Source organism: Benincasa hispida, unplaced genomic scaffold, assembly GCF_009727055.1.
Source record: "Benincasa hispida cultivar B227 unplaced genomic scaffold, ASM972705v1 Contig395, whole genome shotgun sequence".
NCBI classification, from domain to species: Eukaryota; Viridiplantae; Streptophyta; class Magnoliopsida; order Cucurbitales; family Cucurbitaceae; genus Benincasa; species Benincasa hispida.
This window is the reverse complement of record NW_024064831.1, coordinates 101015-121232: the sequence shown is the minus strand read 5'-3', so window position 1 is coordinate 121232 and position 20218 is coordinate 101015. Positions and strand designations below refer to the sequence as shown.

The window sequence follows — 20218 nt, the reverse complement described above, 5'->3', positions numbered from 1 at the left end:
CCCAACTGAGACCATCCATCTTAGAGACAAGATTCGATGTGATATATCATTGTTCAACTTTCAAAAGAACATTGTAGGAGGTTGTCACTCGACCAGAGTATGAAAGTAAGGAGGTGAGGTCTCTGCATTGTCTTTACCATCATGATTGCCTCCCCCGTCCATGTCGATGCTCATAAATAACGTTGTGTCTACCAGCTGCAACTGAAACATCATTTTATTCCTGGCCTCCTAAATTAGCCAAACAATATCTTTACTTTATCCAATTTCTAAGAAGAAAAAAAAAACCCCGTTCAGAGAGCTAGAACCAACAATCTTGATAACTTCGAGAGGACATGAGGCAAAATCTCTTTGGTTACTAGATAATATCAAGAAGATGTATTGTTGTTTTCATATGATTCCCGGAGAATACACACATGAGATTAGTCTAGATGCCTTTCTTGGAAAGATTAATCTTAGTCGAAAAGTTATCATGCATAATTTTTCATTAGCCTATCTTAGTCTTATGCAGTGCCTTAGCCTTCCAGAAGAAGCACCACAGCCTCCTAGAGGCATTCCATGTAGAAGAGCTAGCAACATTCATATTAGCTAGGTTTATTCCCAAAAATATAAGTGCTTTTAACCTTAAAAGCTCCCTTTTTATCGAAGTCCCACGTGATAGTAATTTATATAAAAAAATGAAAAATACAATGACTTCTATAAAAATATCAAACTTTCTAAATATCCTATATATAGTTTTCACAAAATTGATGTTAACCTAAAACATAACTAAACTTTTTAATGTCCCTCCCCTCCAATAGAATGTCAAAAATTTAAAATCTTTCTATCTAATATGTCATTAAAACAAACAAAAACAAAATTAACAAACAATTATTAAAGTTCATACAAAGCCATTATATTCAATGTGTGTGTGTATATATATTATATACACATAGATGGGGTCCATTTTGATGGGTGGATGGGATGTATTCCCTCTACCGCACACGCTAAGTAAAGTATTTCCCTCTCTTCTCCTCTGTACATACTCAACAAATTTTATGCATTCAAATTTCAATCATTATAGGGAAAAAAAAACTCTCTTTTTTTCTCTGTTGTTAGAACACAAACTTTCGATTCTTTTTCAATCATACCCATATGCTCAAACTAATTCTACTCGTTGCTTCGGCCACCATTTTCATCCTTCTCCTAATTTCGATCTTCCTTTTTCGCCTTAAGCTCTCTAAAAATCACGACATCGAGAACCCTTCCTCCAAGAAGAACAAGAAAACAGAGCACAGGCCACCGCCGCCGCCGCCGCCGGAGCTGACGACGTTTGAGGGCGGCGAATATTTGACGATCGACGAGATTCTAGAAGCTCCTGGGGAAGTGATTGGAAAATCCCACTATGGAACTCTGTATAAGGCTACGTTACAGAGCACTCAAACGACCCGACTACTCAGATTCCTCCGGCCGGCCGCTAGCGGAGGGGACGACCAGGACGACGTGGTTCGGCTTCTGGGTTCGATTCGGCACCGGAATTTGGTCCCCTTGCTGGGATTCTACGCCGGCGGGAGGGGCGAGAAGCTTCTGGTTCATCCGTTCTACGAACAGGGGAATTTGGCAGAGTTCATTAGAGGTAATTTTGAATACATAATCAATATTCTTTTGAAAATTTTCTGTTTGTTTCTCGAGAATGTGAAAAGGAAAAATTGAGTGAATTTTTCATACCTAATATTCTCAAATCAATATCATATAATAAAATAAATTCTTCTATGCATCTAGATGACACTAGTTTAGGGGGGAAAAATTAGGAACAATGTAGGATCACAAAATCATTTAATGTAACGTTTAATTGCGTCAAATTATAAATAAAAGCAGCAGATACATAGTAAGTAATAATTAAGCTGCAATTAAATGCTACTGTTTTCCTTACATACTAAAATTAAAATAAAATAATATATTACTTATCTTGTTATCAGACAATTGTCTAATAAATAATTATCATGTAATAATCTTTTAAAAGAATAATTTTTAAATTTTTTTCGTGTAACAAAAAGGGAAATATGAGATTATGCACCTAATCATTGTTAATAAAAATTTAGCGTTTGTTCGAGATTTTGAATTCTCCCATCTTTTAAAAAACAAATATATTTTTAAAAGAAAAATTAATATTTAATAGGTAATATGTAATATTAGAAATTTATTTGTGTCCTAAAAAAGAATCTATTGAAATGTCGGCAACCGAATATATTGTCATCATATGGTGGTTGCTGTAAATGGGGAAAATTCGTCCACCCGATGCTTCTTTATTTGTCTTCTCTCTACCATTTTTCCAATTATTTCTTCCAAAAATATATATTTATTTTTTCCATATATAATTTTTGGATTTTTTCCCCCTTAAAAATGAATTTCTTTAGAATATTATATTTTCATACTTATAAAAATTTATAGTATGCTAATATTTTTAAAATATATGAATATATGCCTTAGGTAAGAGTTAGGGAGTCGAAAACTTTAATCGTATATATTTTAATTAGTTGAGTAATATTTAATTGAATACATTTTTTTATTATGTTGTTAATGATTTTCGTAGTTAAAAATTAGAATATCATTTTGGTCGGGATATTAAGTCAGGTACTTTCAATAAATTTTAAACATAGTTTATCTTGTAATTTCATTTTTTATTTTTTTTTTAAAAAAAAATGTACACTATCATTTTCTTTATAAATTTTGAAAATATATTTACCTGATATATTTTATTGTATGAAAGTAATTATTATTTAACCAATTTTGGGGGGAAAATAGGTTTGAATAACTAAATTTGAAATGTATTAAAAATATATAGACTAAAATAGAATGAAATTTAATAAGGTTTTGAAGATAAAAGGCAATAAATCATAGACAAATTTTGTAATTTTTTTAGTATAATAAAGATAGAAAGATTATAACACACACCTCTTGATCGTCAACACATTTGTTATTAATAATGTCATAATTGTTTTGATTTTCTTACTTCATTAGATAATAATAATAATAATAATAATAGCTTGATAGGTTTACTTACTAAGGATTAAAATTAAAAAAAAAAAAAGATTAATTATTTTTTCTTTCACGAATAAGATATTGTACAAATTACCTAAAGTTTCTACATTTTTAACTAACAAATTCACTAAAAAGGAGTTTTTTTTTTTGTTTTTTTTTTTTTTTTTGCATTTTCTCTCTCTCTCTCTTTCTTTCTTTTTTGATATAGAATAGAAAAGGTTGATTATTTTATTTGTCAAGGATGTGGACCAAGGAATAAAGTTTCATTTTCCAAAAAAGATTTTTTTTTCTGTTTTTTTGGGTACATTTCATACATATATCTTAACATTCATAGTTTCTCCCCATTATGTAATTGAATAATGTTAGATTAAAAATAAGATAAGAAAAATTCTGTCCACCTCACATATGCATTGACATTATTATTATTATTGGTAAAAGGATACATTGATATTTCTCTTTCAATTATGTAAGGTCATATCTTGATGTCATTTTTACATTTGTATTAAAAGAGTTGTGGTTTTATTTTTTTTTTTTATTTTAGTTCTTTTAATTTAAAATTTCCAAATTCCAATCCTCATATTTTGAATAATTGCTTATTTGTCGACGGTTTTTTTTTTTAAAAAAAAAAGTTTATTTAGCACATATTTATTTGATAAGAAGTCCATCATTTAAAAGTCTTTGTTATTTTACAACCCAAAAGAAAGTATATATATATATATATAAAAGAAAATAGAACGTTGGTTTTAAAAAAACCAAAATAAAAAATTGGTTTGGAAGAGTTTACTTGTACCTTTTCATCTCCCTCTTTAAAAATAAGGAAGAAAATATCTTTTTTATCCTAGGTTTTATATCTAGTTTAAATTCTTTTAAAATACCTTTTCAAAGGAATTGAAATAATAATAGTTAATCAAATTTCAATCTTTTTTTCATCACTATTAAAAGTGATTTACACTTCATAATCATTTTAAATGAATTAATCGACCTTAACACTAATGACTGAAATTTTATATTTAATAAAAATTGAGGTTAAAAATTATAGGTTCCGTTTAGAATTGTTGTAGTTTTTAAAATAATTGTTGGTAGTTGTGCTTTTAGAAAAATGAAGTAAAATAGTGTTTGGTAAATTTTAATTTAAATTAGAAAAAAATGGGTATGGTATTTGATAAATTAATACGAAAATTATGTAATTTAATTATATGAGTCAAATTAGAGTTATTATTTCAATTATTTTTGTCTAGATAATTTATTTTAAAATGTCTATGATTTAAATTCCAACTAATTTTATTTAATCTAAATAATTTGACAAAAAATTAGGAAAAAATATTTTTTTAGGAAAATGATTAAAAAATTGAATTAATTAACATTTAAAAATATATATAACAAAATGCATTCATATAAAATGATATTATTATAATATATTTAGTTAAATGGTTAAGAAGTTAGCAAATTTGTAGAGATGCTAAAAGTAGTATCTAGAAGCTATGTTCTTGAAATTTAAGGAACAAAATAAAAATAAAACTTAAACTCATAGATAAATTTATAACATTTTAAAATTTAGAAACTAAATTAAAATCAAACTCAAATTTAATATTAGAAAGGTAACATTTTCAAATCTTGTAATCAAATAAAAACTAAGCTCAAATCTTAGAAAAAAAAATATTTTTCAAGAAAAAAAAAACTTCTTTTTCACTTTATGATTTTGTTTTTCTTTTTCCCTACTTTCAAGAAATATTTTAAAAGCATTTTTTTTTTGTTAAAATTTGGTAAGAATTTTAATATTTCTTTATAAATTATATTATATGAGATTTGTTTGGTGACCTTTACATTCAAATTTGTCTCTGTTTGAATATTCCAAAAAAGCCCAATTTAGGAAAATTGACCTTCGCAACTTTGTTGGAAGGATTGAAAAAAAAAAAAATCATCAGTCTTTTTGTTTATCTTTTTGTGTAATTGTATCTTCTTAGCAGATTACTTTTTGTTTCAAATTCCAGTTTATCTTTTTTCTTTTTTCCATTTTTTAATTTTTATTTTGTATGGATAGGAGAATTTATGTTTAAAATACCGATATCAAAGTCTTTATTTTACCAAAATTTCGATAAAAATATCGATTTCGATGGATATATTTTAACAAATTATAAAATTAATAAATAAATATTTTATTATTTTAAAATAAGTAAAGAGATCTACTATTTATATTATATTCATATTAATGATTTTTGTATAGAAATAACGATATAATGTAGAGAATGAAACGTGGGTTTTATTTAAAAAAAAAAAAAAAAAAAAAAGAGTTGAAATTGGTTTGATTTTAACCTAATTATTTGAATCGTTTGAATTGAACAGTAAGTGAAACAGAATCAAAAAATTGGGAGGCCATTTACAAAATCGCCATCGGAATCGCGAAAGCCCTAGATCATCTTCACAACGGATTACAAAGACCAATCCCTCACGGAAATCTCAAGTCCAAGAACATTCTTCTCGATCGAAATCTCGATCCGCACATCTCCGATTTCGGCCTCCATCTCCTCCTCAACGCCGCCGCAACTCGAGAAATGCTTCAAGTCTCCGCCGCCGCTGGCTACAAGGCGCCCGAACTTATCAAGATGACCGACGCTGATGAACGCACTGACGTCTACAGCTACGGCAAGATCTTACTCGAGTTGCTCTCTGCCAAAGAGCCGACGATCCGAAATCCGGTTGCTACCGGCGTTTCTGAAGAGCGGATTCTCAGATGCCTTGTTCAGATCGGCGAGGCTTGTTGTCGTTCTTCGCCTAATCTTCGGCTGGATTTCAGGGAAGTGATTGCTAAGATTGAAGAAATTGGAAGGATTGAGATGGATTAATAGGATTGATCTTTTTGGGATGATTTTGGAGCAAATGATCATTCTTTTTAATTAATATGGCTAATTTTTCATTTTTTTCTTGATATTCTACAGAATGAATATGGCTGATTTTTCATTTTTTTTCCCTTTTCTGAGGTTAATTTTTGTTTGTTTGATTTTTTTTTTCTCTTTTTGATCGGTGTATATATAAAACAGGGACATGAGATATCATTATAGAGTTCTGATTTGATTTTACTAATCAATTAATTTAATTTATTCAAACCATTTTCAGTGTAGTGCCAACTGAAATTATTTTTAGTTTTAGGTCCTTTTGTAACGAATATGCATTTTTGTTCTTGTTTTTGTTTATATATCATTTTGATCCAAATAGTTTTGGTTCATTTTTATTTAATTAAAAATACTTTTGTTTCCATTTTAGGAAAGAAACAATTTAGTTTTTAAATTTCGCTTTCTAAAATTTTTTATAAATAATAATTTAGTCATTGAATTTGATAATTTATGATGATTTAGGTAATGAAATGAGTAACTCATCTATTTTATTAAAAATAAGTCCTTCAATCTTTTCAACGTGGGATCATCAACAATTGGAAATCAACTTTATTTAATACTAAAGCCATAGGTGATAAAAATTTATACTTAAATTTGATGAAAATTTTTATGATAAAGACTAAATTGTTAGAAATTTAAATTTAATTGTTAGAAATTTAAAAGTTACATATATTTACTAACCTTTTTATTTAAATGTAAAAAATGGTTATTTGAAATTACGGACCAAGTAATATTTAAATATAAGATTTAGGGTTAGCTCATCTGTGATAATTTGTGGGTAAAACTCTAAAATTTGAATCAATGGAGATTTCTTTTAGATAACTATTTGGTTTTTAGAAAAACTATGCTTGTTTTTTTTTTAATCATAATTTTCATTTTTTTTAAGGATAAATATCAATTTATATCCTTAAATTTTTTTGTTGTATCAATTTACACCCTAAATTAATAATTGTATCAATTTAAACCTTGAATTTTAGGAGTTGTATCAATTTAAATCCTGAACTTTCATAAATATATCAATTTAAACCATAAACTTTCATAAATCTATCGATTTAAACCTTAGACTTTCATAATTATATCCAAATAAAATTCATAATTTAAATTGGTATACTTAACAAAGTTTGAGTTTAAATTGATACAATTATTAGTTTGAGGTTTAAATTGATACAACTCACATAGTTCAAGGTTTAAATTAACACGATTATTAGTTTAGAGTTCTTTGATATTGACCCTTTTTTAAAAGAAACATTTCAATTATTAGTCAATTTCTAAAAGAAAAACAAACAAGTACAGGAAATTATTTATTTAGGCTCTAGTAATCATTTCGTTTTTTGTTTTTGATTTTTGAAAATTTAATCTTATTTCCTCTCCATTTCATTCTTAATAACAATGGTCTAATTTTTAATCAAATTCAAAAAATAAAAAGAAATTTTTAAAAGTTTTATTTATCATCTTAATTTTATGAAAATAAATGATTAACAAATAGGTCTAAATCATTGATTTACTTACTCACACAAAGAGTAGCAATATATCCATGTCAATCCATAATTTAATATTGTATTCAATATCAACCAAATTATAATTCAAGCCAGCATTAGGCATGCTATTCCTTTTAAATTGAAACTATTTATTCACTCACCCCCACCCCAACCCACCTAATTTTTTAATATTAAATAAGAATGTTAGGATCTCACATCAATTGAATATCCAAATTTTTTAAAAAATCAAATCATTAAAATTCTTCCCTAACTTTAAAAATTTATAGTTATATGACCTTTTCAAAAAAGAAAAAAAAAGAAAAAAGAAAAAATATATGAATTGAGATTTGATTAGTTGCAAGAACATAAGTGGTTGATTGGATGGTAGTTGGGTCAAACTATGAGTTATCACCATCCAATTTTGTTGGTTTTGGTTTGGGCAACCATTATCAATGCTTTTCATCCCACCATTACCTAACAACCATTCATTAATTAATTGAAAACTCTCTATTACACATTTTTTTTAAGTGTATTTAGAGTCAATTATTTGGAATCAATTTTCAAGTCTTTAATTGAAAAAATAAATCATTTTATAAGTGGAGTATTTTACCACCACTCAAAATAACTTTTCAAAAGATCTAGCCACATATTTAGATACATGGAGATCCGACATCATCCAATCAGATCCATGGAAATCCAGTGCCCTATCCAGTCAGATCCGTGGATATCTGGCAACCTAATCTCGATTCGACACCCCCTTTAATATGTATACTCAAATCTATTTGTTAAAGTATTGTTATTTATGATAGAATTTAGATTTATAATTGTGAATGTGTGATTTCGACATATATGCTCTACAACGGTGGTTTATTTTGAAAATAGTGTATTCATATATGATATATACTGTGATATATCGTATATATTTTCAATTAATGTGAGATTTCTACAAACTTATTAACATTTACTATATGAAATAAAAAGTGGGTTATCTAAAATAGTATTCATATATTGTAGTGTCATATGTATAATAATATATGATATATTTATTGGGATTCTTGACTACTTAAATAAAATTTATGATATATATTGTGATTTATGTTGAACATGTGTAGTCAATCTTACCAATATATTTGCAAACATCTAAGACAATGTTCCAAAGTATATTGACATGTATATCATAACATTGGGGGAATATATTACCAGCACGAGTGATACCTAATTAGAAGTAGACTAGAATACCTGAGATATATATATCAAATAAACAATGAAATATATTACATGAATACATTATAAACCAACAAGCTGGTGTGAAATGGAAAATAAAATCATATTAAATGCATTTTCTCTCTCTAATTGAAAAATAGAAAAAGAAAATTACAATAAATATATTTTCTCTCTTCAATTGAAAATGGAAAGAAGTTATATTAAATTCATTTTCTCTCTCCATAATGAATGCATTTTCTCCATCTTGAAAGAATTCAATTTTTAAGACATTTATGAAATATAGGATCTTTCTTTAGACATTCTATGTAGGCACTCCACCAGTTTTTTTCTCAAGTCAATTGGAAGAGACTTACTTTTTTAGTACATAAATCATGGAACAGAAGATTGAACTTCTAAAAGATTGGAGTGCACGTTAATTACTGCTAAATTAAACTAGACTCACTCTAACAACCATATATTCCAATTTTAGATCCTCTTTTCCATTTTGTTTCTTATTTAGAGTTAGGTATCGACCTCCAATCTAGTTTGAATTATAGTAACTAACAATTTGTAACTGTATACGTTTGGGATGCCAATTTTCCCCTTATTAGAAATTCCACTACAATTCCTTATCATTAATTTTTATTTTTATTTTTAACCATCACTTCCATAATATTAAATTTACAGTAACTTTTCGCAATTTTACAAATAGAAGATTAAATTGATGGTATAGCTACAAAGGTCTGTGTTTGAAATTTTTAGATGGTATAACAAAATTCGAAGAGAAATTATATGATAAGTTGAAAAACAAATAATAGATAATAGATTTGGATGTCACGTTTTATGGGTATGTGTCGTCCAATATCTTAATAATAGCTGAAAATTCAAATTCTATGTTTTGCCACCTTGTGCCATCTATATAAAATTCAATGTCACTAAAAATTAAAAAAATAAATAAATAAATAAAGAAAAGATATTGGGGCAAATCTTTTAATATAAGTTTCGATATTAAGTTATATTATAATATTTTTCGTAAATAGAATGGGGCCAAATTCTTTATTTTTTATATTTTATAAAGTAATGGAATACTATTACGCTAACTTTGACTTTAAGAAAATTGAATAAAATTTTATTTTTGAGGAACACCTCAAAATAAAATATATCAGACATTAATCAAGCACATGAGTGGCAAACTTTATGTTAGATTCTAAAATTTCAAAGGCTTAAGTTTGATTTTGCTAATTTGAACAATGGGTAAAGATATTGATTCTAGTGAAAACTCATCTGAAAGCATGTTTTAACAAGTTTAGTAAAATTGGTATTCACAAATGCGAAAAGAGACCCCACATTTAATAGCAAAGGTTAGATATGAAAAGTGGGGTTTGGACTTGGTCTAACTATTAACATCTTATAGCAACTACTAATACCAACATAATTAGGGGAAAAAAATAAAATGGAAGGAACTAAGTACTTTTTTCTACATAATGGGGATCAAATTGATAAATACTAAAATTTTATAATCTAAAACATAAGTTCAGCAATTTTTTAAAAGCTTAGGTGCATTTCAAATATAGGTCATCTTTGTGCATCTTATGAAATTTATTAAGAATTTCAACACCATTTTCTGATCCTCCTTTTATGTGGGTTCAATTGGATGAATTTGTCAAGTCAAGGTCAACGTACGTAGCAGCAAAGATGGTGCATCGCCTATTTCTCATTCTCGCTTGGGAGCCAAAACCCGTAAAAATCAGATTAAATTATACTTGAAAAGAATATACTCCTAAACAATTTGTATCAAACTCCAAGCCCACCATTAAGTGTGCCTACTTGCACACAATTCATTAACCAACTCAAATTTCGACAACCACATCATAGTCATAAATCAAAAAAAGAAAAACATTGAAGTTTCAATCTATCAATAATAACGGCTTCAAAGAATAGCACACGGTCTTCAAAGGTAATGCTAGACACTCTAGTTACAAAAGAAATGTACAAGATGCATCTAAAGTGATGCCAAAAAAAAATTATATGCAACCTATGGATTCTGATAGCAAATTTCAACTCCGTAGTCCCATTGGAACCTTGATTGCTACCTGATGAAAAATTTTAAAAAGAGTGAGCTAGAAAAGAGTCCAAAGAGTGGTGAGTTTATATGAAATAATTTTAAGAAAATTATTTTCATTCTAAATAGAAATTCAAGACATTGTAAGACAATGTGATAAATATGACCTAGAGAAATTCTAGTAGTTCTTGAAAACATAAACATAAGCTAGTAAAAACCATCACCAAATCTCCATCATACTGACGTAGAGTAATCTCAATAAGCACAAGGCACGACAGAGCAATCTTAGTCATTCTATGCAACGAGTAATCTCCAAACACAACAAAGCAAATCTCTTAATCTCTAAGTACGTGGCAGAGTAATTTTTGTCATCCTATACACCAAGTATTCTCAAGGTGCATAGTAGAGCAAGACTGTCATACGTTACATGTATGTAGAGCGGCTTCTAAAGGGCAAAACACCCTAACACACGGGCCAAATCCTATGTGTGTGCCGAAGTAGATCCCAAAGACCTCTCTATTATACATACACTATGAAAACACATTCACTATAGGGTGATCATCATGGGAGCATACATAATCTAGTGGTTTGAACCACTTTTCGCTTCAAACTCATATATCAACGACTCTGAAAATCCTGCTTTCCCATCATTCTTAAAAAATCCATTCTAAGGCCATGCCTTCTCTTTTTGAACAACATTTCTCAAATCTTAAAACCTTTAACGAGAAACACGTTTTCTCTAAAAACCTTTCACGATCTTTGATTGTTTACCAGAAACATGTTTTCTGTAAAACATTTCATGATCTTCAGATGTTCTCAATGAATATTCAACATTTTCTAACTACTAAAAAATAATCAAATAATATCTCAAACATTTCTAAAACAATAATTTCTACTAAAGTCATAAACTTCCTAGAAATTCATAACAATTTCATAAACTCTCATAACTTCTCAGACATAATTGACATAATTATTGGTTTCTTGAAAAAGTCATGACACTAGTTGAATAGTTGAATAACACAAGTTGAATAATAAAACAACTAGTTGAATAATAAAACATTCAGTAAAATAAACCACTCACAGTACTATTGGCGTTCATGCTTTGAATCATAAGCTACTCAATTTCCCGTCCAGCCTGAAATTCCAAGAATCATATCAAAATTCATTCACCAATAAAGTACTAAAAAATCCATAAAATCAACTAAACTTCAATTGGACCAACTTTTCAACTCTAATTAAACATAATCCTGAACCTTCAATTTACAATCCTCTCCCATCTATTTTTTTACCAAAGTACATTTTGTCTTTTATCACCAATTCAATAATATTCTCTTCCCTCAAACATCATAATGAAATAAAAATTTCCCTCCAACTTTTCCTCTCTCTGATCCCCACATGAATGGCCTTCATTCTTCCTTCTTCATTAAAGCACTTGTACTAGACATCGTCATTTTCTTTATTATTTTTTTTTCTTTCCGTCCGTTAAGGTTTCCTCTCTCTTTCTTCTTCTTCTTCTTCTTCTTCTTCCACTTTCCACTGCTTCTTACTTCCCTCCATAACCGAGGCTTGCAAGTTTCTTTTTGCTTCTTCTTCTTCTTCTTCTTCTTCTTCTTCTTCTTTCCTTTCTCTTCATCTTCAAATTGCTCCACATTCAAGGTAAGATGATGCAGGGCCTCATTGATCTTGGGATTTCTTGTATTATTTAGACTGTTTCTTGTATTTCCTTAAGGATAAGTTCTTGTTTTGATTAAATAGTTCTTTATCCAATCTAATTACCCTTTTACTTGAGTTTTAACAACCCCATCTTTAATGACTGTTAGCTAACGAGGCCCTCAGATTTCCCTAAGATTTCCATTGCTTTCTCAAAAACTCTTACCTTAGTTATTCCTTACATAATTTTGACCAAAACCAAAAATTAAACACAATCAATTTCCAACAAAACTTAAACCCATAGAACTTTGAGCAACAAGAAATAAAAAACCTATACTAAAATCTCAAACTTTTATATTCTATCCTCTATTTTTCTTTCCAAATTTTAAAGAGAAAAAGCTTAACAGACTTGATATATTACCTATCGACCTCTCCAGCACCTTTTTGGAAGTAACCGATGCTTTTCTAGCACCTTCCGGTGTAACCACAACATTGCAAACGACCACCCGACCACCTTTTCTCTCTTCCTTCTTTCTCTCTCCATTTCCCTTTCTTTCTCCTTCTATTTCTCTCTTCTTTCATTCTATTAATTTCCCCTTTTTTCTCTTCTCCCTCTTCTCTGGCTTTTCCCAAAGTCTTCGTTCTTTTTCTTTTTATTATTCTTTTTCTTTCTTCTTTTCTTTTTTTTTTTCCTCCCACTTCCAAATCTTTCTTTTATTGCTTTTTTAATCATCACTTCCTCCCCCTTCCCACTTATTGTTATTTTTAAATCATAAATAATACTTCACCAATTAAAAGTTTTCCAATTTCATTTATTCCTATTTATCTCCAATCTTTCTTCTCTAAAATATTTCAAAATTGAATCGCCAATTTACAATCTCCATTCATTTATTTCTTTCTTCAGTTCCAACTTTCTTTTTCAACAAAATTTCACAATGGTAACTAATACCGCACACCTATTTCCAAATACTAAAAGGTCAGTGCGGATCTTACAAATGTTCTATGTGCCATCAATAAAATGCTTCTCTTACTAAGCCTTTGGGTGATCTGTATGGAAAAATTAGAAGAGAATATCCATATAAGTTCATTGCAATGTCTCAAAGTCTGCTATAGAATTCCAAGACTGCGTAGAACTGAAAAACAGCATATCCCAAGAAAACTTACCATTTTCTTTGGGGTTATAGCTGCCAAGTTTCTGGGAGAGCGTGTAAACATTTTCCTTCTTTTCATTACTACTATCTGGTGCATTTACTCTAATTTCAGGGCCATAACAATTCTGAGGATTATGTCCCTGCAAGAAGTTTCCAAATCTAGAACGGTAAGAAAAACAGATGCAAAATAATATTCCTGGTGGAAAGTTAAAAATAAGAGAAAGAAATGCATGTGTGGAGCTCAGATTGTTTACAGAGAATCCTTTTGTTTCTCAATTAAATTATTTTTTAAAAAATGACAAAGAACTAAACAGAAAGAAATACATAGCACATAGTTTTCTTTCCTCTTTTCAAAATTGCCAATAAGAGCATATTAGTTAATACTTCGTTGAACCGTATGTCTTAAATGTTCGATATAAGTACTCTCACTCCCAGAACTTGAAATACATATAAAACAGTGCATATAGAGTTAGGTTTCACCCCCATTATGTTTTCAATAACTAGGATAGCGTTTAAAATATCTGACTCAATAATACATCTCCTCCTGCCTCGCAAATATACTTCTTCCAAATACTGCCTTAAGAACATCATAAGAAACCATAGTGGCTGCCAATCCAATTCGACTCCGAGAATCTCAGTTAAAAGATGACATCAATGATAGGAATTGTGACTAAGAAGAGATTAAGCTCCAACGTTAAGATATACAATTATGTAATTAATTAAATATCACCATGAGACTCTTACACATAGATAACAGTCATAAGACTACTTGATCACAACAAACACTGAGCAGTTTGTATTGAGATGATAATATGACAAGTAGGGACTAGAACAAAATTTATTGTTTCATTCACAACTGTGAAGTGAAACAATACATACCAAGGTTCTTCATACTATGGTAAAGAAATAAAATGTCAATCCACATTTCAATATTCCCACAAATTAAAGTATTCAAACATTGAAGGAGGGAACAAATTTTACTATAAAAATGTTAACAAGAACATTACCAATATGAACATGAATACTAATTAACATTACCAATAATAAGAATTTACAACTTCTTCAACAAACATGAATTACTTATTAACTTTTCTTTTTCTTTATATTCGTGAGTATCTAGGCTAGTTTGTGCAGACCTCGACTAACATCACGGGACAACCCACCTGACCCTACAACATTTGGATATCAAGGAAACTCGTAAGATATTAAATCCTAGGTAGGTGTCACCATCGATTGAACCCACTTACTTATTAACCCAAAGCAATCAAATAATCATTAGGAGTTTCGTTATTTTTATTATTTTCCATATGCCTACATGATAATCTATCAACTTCAATGCCTTCATCTACATTTTCATCTCGACATTTAAATCTTTGGTATAAACAAGGTAGTTGACATAGAAACGTCAAGCAGCAATTATTTCAAAGCCCCATTTAAAGAGATCAACATTTCTTAAGAATGCACATCCAAAGTGATAAAGGGGAAGAAAACACATTAACTATACGCAGAAAATAGAAACGGAATGGTCCACATGGTGCAGATTACATCAATATAAAGACATTGAATCAACAATCATTTCACGATGAAAAAACAAAAAACTAGCTAGAAATTGCACGTGTACAATCAAGACAGTATCAAAATAACTAATCTTACTTTCTTCAATGGTTTGAGAGATTCCTTTCCACGGATTTGTTGTTCATTGAAATGAAATCGCTCCTCTGAACCCCAGACTTTGGATTTCTTACTTGCGGAAGCAATCCTATCGGGAAGGTCATCCATTTCAGAAAACTGTTTTCTCTTCTTCCTTCCATAGCTCCTCAACTTACCCTTCTTGTCCTTGACCTTCCATACATTCTTCCTTCTGAAAATCAGTTTGTCAGACTTCCACACGTCGTCGCTAGTATCTATGACCGTGACCTCGCTTTTGGAGTATCCTTTTAGTTCCTTCTCGCACTTCTCATCTCCCACCTCTTCCTCTACAACCTTAAGGCACACATTTTGTACTATATCCGATCCAGCGTCGATGCAACCTTTTGAGCTATTATCAGAGTTTGATGAGAGGATGTTATCTTCTTTCTGCAGACAACACAGATTCTTCACATCCACATAGTCCACATTAGTAACAGAAGGAAGGGAGCAAATCTTGGGGTTGGATTGTTTCCTAGGGTACTTCTTGCCGGAACATTTGGAATTACGGGAGGCACCCGTCATGTTGAAGAGGTCAGAGAGGATGTCGGTAATGATTCCGTATGAAGATGGGTTTCCATTTTCAGTGGGAGTGTTGGAGGAGGAGTTGTCCTGGCGCTGAGAATTGGGATCAGAGTCAGAGTGGGGGTCATCCCGAGTGGAATGGGGGTTGGAATCCGGAAGCAAAGACGGATTATCGAGGTTTTGGTCAGTAAGGAAGTGATCAAGTTCGAGATTGTCAGCGATTGGAAAACCCTTGTTGGAACGAAGGCGGTCCAGCCAATTGGGACCAGCCTTGCCAGCCCGTACCGAACAAAGCATCGGAATTACAACTCAAAAAATAAGAAGGGAAAGCGAGGCAAGAAAATCAAACTCTTGACCACGATCCCGACGCAAGATAAATACAGAAAAAGAATGGTTCGTACAGAGATTGCAATTCCATTGTCGGAAGGAGCCACGGCGGCGTCGGAGCAGGGGAGGTCACTGGTAGACACGATTAGCATAGGGCCTGGTATGCAATGAAGACGTATGAATTAAACAATAAAAACTGAGAAGCCAGTTGAAAAACGATGGAAAAAGAAGCGCGAGACTGATAAATGAAGATCTTGGAGGAGAAGCAACATCCAGGAGATTAATTGGAGCCAAGTACGATGATCGTCATCGCTCTGATTCTGATATGCTACATATTGGGCAACGAGGGATTAGGGATTTTCATGCTCCCTTGGCATCAGACCGACATCAAATGCATTTGGAATGGGATAACTGTCCAAAATGACCGATCTCTTCTTTAAAATAGGGTTATTTTTTATTATTATTATTTTATTTATTTATTTATTTATTTTATCATTTTCACATGTGAAATATCACTTTTATCTTAAAAAAAAAATGCTCGACAAACTCCCCACCTTAGTCCTCATAGTTTCTCTCACCGTCTTTGGTCACAACTTTTCTAGAAGGGTAGGGATAACTAAGCACAGAGATCATTGTGTATATGGGTAACTATTGCTGGGGAGGAGAACAAATCAGAATCAATAAGCACTCTAACTATTCTTAATTTAAGCTTTAAACATGTTATTCAAATAAAATTCATAAACGGTTTGAATCAAACATAACCTTTGAAGATTTAATCCACGAATTCAGAAGAATCATTTCAAGATTGAGCTTGAAACTTCAACAATACCATTACCAAGATCTTCTCTACGAGGCTCAAGAAGGAATGTGTGGTGGAAACACTCAAACTAAGCTAAATAGATGGTGAATTTTAGGCGGGTTGAGAAGAGTTTTCAACTCTTCAGCATAACAGTTAGAAATCTCAGCTTCTCTTGTCAAATCCATGCATGAAGATGCATTTTATAGACCGATTTCATGCAAACACATAGGATTGTATGGAGGGCAACTCGAGGAGTTCATTTAGTGGAATTTGGTGTACCATTATATCAATCAATTTCTAAAAATTGATTTTGATTTTTAATTTTAAATAAAACAAATTTATTTAAATTTAGTTTTATAAATTAATTCAAAAATTAATTTATATAAAACTTATTTTATTTTATTTTAATTAAATCTTTTAATTCAAATAATATTGATTTAATATCTTAGTATTAAATCAATAAAACACTAATTCCACTAACATGATTCAATTTCATATTTAAATCATAATTTAAATATTAATTGATTCTCCAATTTCGTTTAATTTCATCTAAATTAAACGTTTTATAATTGTATCAAATACAATAAATTGAAAACCCTAAAATTGAATTTGAACATTTAAAATTCATAACCTAATTCCTTAATTCATCCAATTAATACTCAATTTATTATTCCAATTTATGAGCCAATAGAGGGACCTAATTGACCTACAAATCATGAGCCCCAACGATTTGTAATTAATTAGTTAAACATTTTAAACCGAATTAATTACTATTCGTTAACTATCAAGGCACACCACTATAGCTCGATAGTTGCACTCTCCTCACTATAGATATATTTCTGTCCATTTCGACATAATCAATAAGTCCTTCACAGATCGTTCGTATTTATAGTTGGGTCAAAATTACCGTTTTACCCCTGTAAATACATCTTGTACCGATTTGTAATATCATTTATAAATCATATCCTTCTCTACCAAGAGAGGGCGGGGCCCTATTGTTCAAGACTAGGCATCAACGCTTAAGAGAACCTATCTGCTAACTCTAAGTTGGGTAGGTGTGAACTTCATCTTGCATAGCTATGTTGTAACATACCGCGCCTTTTTATTTATTAATAATGTAATTTTTCCCTTTTTAGTAATTGTCCTTAGTGGAAGGGCATGTTTGGAATTTTTGAATTTAAAGTATAAGTACGAGGATTTAAATGTTGGCGTGGAAATTATTCAAATTCTTTTCAATTGTCGAACTCAATTTGAAAATTTATGGCAAGAATTTATTTTCTTAGAAAAGGAAAGAAATTTAAATGGTATAAGGTGGAATAAGGGAATGATTTAATTATAATTGTATTATTTTCCTCCTATTATTATTATTATTATTATTTTTTAAAAAAAGAACCCTCTCCCTCACGCCTCACTCTCACACAAAACCCCCTCCCCCTTCGTTTTTCTTCTTCTTCACCGCAAGCGTCGGTCAGACGCCCCGTTAGTCGCTCCACTCCAGCCGCTGGTCAAACGCCCCGTTAGTCGCTCCACTCTAGCCGCCGGTCAGACGCGCCAGTCTCCCGAATCCTGCCGGTCAGACGCACCGGCAGTCGCCCAGCTCCAGCCGTGCCTCTCTACGTCTTCACGCCGACTACCGGCCCCTGTTCACCGTCCGCCACTGCCGTGGTCTTGCTCTCGCCGGATTCTCAAGATTTGTGTAAGATTGGGTCCCTTTAGGTGAGTTTCCATGGTTTTTCTTGAAGATATTTGTTACTCATTAAGTTTTGGCTTCAAGTTGTTAATATTCATCACACGTCGGTGTCATTCATCATTTTTCTAGCAGATTCGAGTTCAGTATTAGGTGGTTCTGCATTGTGTTGATTTGGATGGTTTCAAGTGATTTGGATTTCAAACCACATCTTGGGTTAACAATATTTTGGTTTAACTTTGGTAAGTTTGGAGGTTTCAAAACCATTTTATTTTGGTTGTTGTTGTAAAATTTGGACTTGGAACCTTAATAATGGTTTATGTTTAGGCTGATTTTGTTTGCAAAGTTTGGGAGCGAGTTCGGCTTAAACTCCAGCTTTGGGACTTTGATCCAAGATTATTCCATTCTAAGGAGAAGATAAGATAATCTTGTTGGTTATTTTGGGCTTAAGTCTGAGGTAAGTAATCTTACCACTGGAACTGCCCATGGGCCACGCTTTATTTGTATGCTAGCGTGATGAGTGTACATTATGGTAAATGTTAGCATCTTGTTTGATAGTATGACCTGAATCAAGTATGTTCTGGCACGAGTTCTATTTTGTTTAAAGATACACCTAGACACGTGATCGTTAGTATGTGAGGGTATGTATTTTCATATGTTGATATCTGATCTGCTGATGTTGAGGCATACTTGTATGTTGTGGAATTTTGATGATTAAGGTATACATGAATATTGTAGAATATATTGCTGAGGATTATGTGTATGTGATAGAGCCATGGTATCAAGGATTACATGTATGTCATAGAATCGTACGGTGTTGAATTTTTTAACGTTGATACTGTGTGAATATCCCCATAATTAGTTAGATGCTCACCAGTTTTGTGTTTCCTTCGGGATTCACCAGTTTTGTGTTTCCTTCGGGATTCACCAGTTTGTGTTTTCTTCGGGATTCACCAGTTTTTTGTTTCCTTTGGGATTCACCAGTTTTATGTTTCCTTCGAGATTCACTTGTGTTTCATTTGGGATTCACCAGTTTGTATTTCCTTCGGGATTCACCAGTTTGTATTTCCTTCGAGATTCATCAGTTTTGTGTTTCCTTCCGGATTCACCAGTTTTGTGGGCATACTTAATTACAGTAGGATAGGACTCAGTTCTTGCCTGTTTCATGTGTTTATGTGCCATAGGTGAGTATCTAGAGGACATAGATTCCTAACCTGACCCCAGTGGTGGGGTTACTTACTGAGTATTTCATACTCATCCTTTCTTATATTGATGTTTCAGGAAAAGGTAAAGATGCATTGGCGATGGCGCAGCGGAATTCGTGATCGTGTCACTAGGACTAGACTTTTTCGCTTCCGCATCTTAAAATTTGAGTCCTTATTTTCCCCTTAATATTTAGTTTTACTGTTTGAAATTTATTTCTAAGGATTTATTTCTTTTATATACTTTTGTTAGTCTTTAAGAATTTGAGTACCCTATTTTTGTTTTAATAATTGCATTTAATAAATGCCTTTTGAACTTCTCTTGTTTAAATAGCATTTATTTCAAATAAACTGGGCGTCGTTTTAAATTATGTGCATGCATTTATTTTAGTAATGGCCTTACCTAAGTCCTACGGGGTCAGGTCGTTACATATGTTTCCAGCTATCTACCCGATCTTATCCCAAAGTGGAGGGCTTATTGAGCAGTGCTCTTTGACTACTCCCACCTATGCAGATCAAAGGATAATCCCGAAATAAAC

At 31.1% G+C, this 20218-nt stretch overlaps 2 protein-coding genes and 1 long non-coding RNA gene across 6 annotated transcripts; 2 read left to right on the top strand and 1 right to left on the bottom strand.

Moving 5' to 3' along the window:
- The first annotated feature begins 952 nt into the window (after positions 1–952).
- Positions 953–5988, top strand: LOC120069434 (putative kinase-like protein TMKL1). Its single transcript, XM_039021184.1, has 2 exons — positions 953–1612; positions 5362–5988. Exons 1-2 carry the CDS (start codon positions 1132–1134, stop codon positions 5859–5861), a joined length of 981 nt encoding a protein of 326 aa, XP_038877112.1. The 5' UTR covers positions 953–1131; the 3' UTR covers positions 5862–5988.
- Positions 5989–10399: 4411 nt separating this feature from the next.
- On the bottom strand, positions 10400–16405 carry LOC120069436. Of its 4 annotated transcripts, none has more exons than XR_005479531.1 (5): positions 15107–16405; positions 13467–13593; positions 12724–13349; positions 11734–11787; positions 10400–10683 (listed from the first exon to the last, which is right to left on the bottom strand). XR_005479531.1 is itself a non-coding variant. In XM_039021188.1 (4 exons), exons 1-3 carry the CDS (start codon positions 15959–15961, stop codon positions 11771–11773), a joined length of 999 nt encoding a protein of 332 aa, XP_038877116.1. In that variant the 5' UTR covers positions 15962–16405; the 3' UTR covers positions 10400–10683; positions 11734–11770. The 4 variants fall into 4 exon arrangements, 2 of the variants coding, with proteins under 2 accessions (XP_038877116.1, XP_038877117.1); XR_005479530.1 differs by having other exon boundaries at positions 13296–13349; XM_039021188.1 differs by lacking the exon at positions 12724–13349.
- Positions 16406–18179: 1774 nt separating this feature from the next.
- Positions 18180–19939, top strand: LOC120069441. The gene is made up of 4 exons (XR_005479532.1): positions 18180–18506; positions 18613–18719; positions 18805–18934; positions 19759–19939. It is a non-coding gene; the product is annotated as an uncharacterized LOC120069441 (long non-coding RNA).
- The last annotated feature ends 279 nt before the right edge of the window (positions 19940–20218 follow it).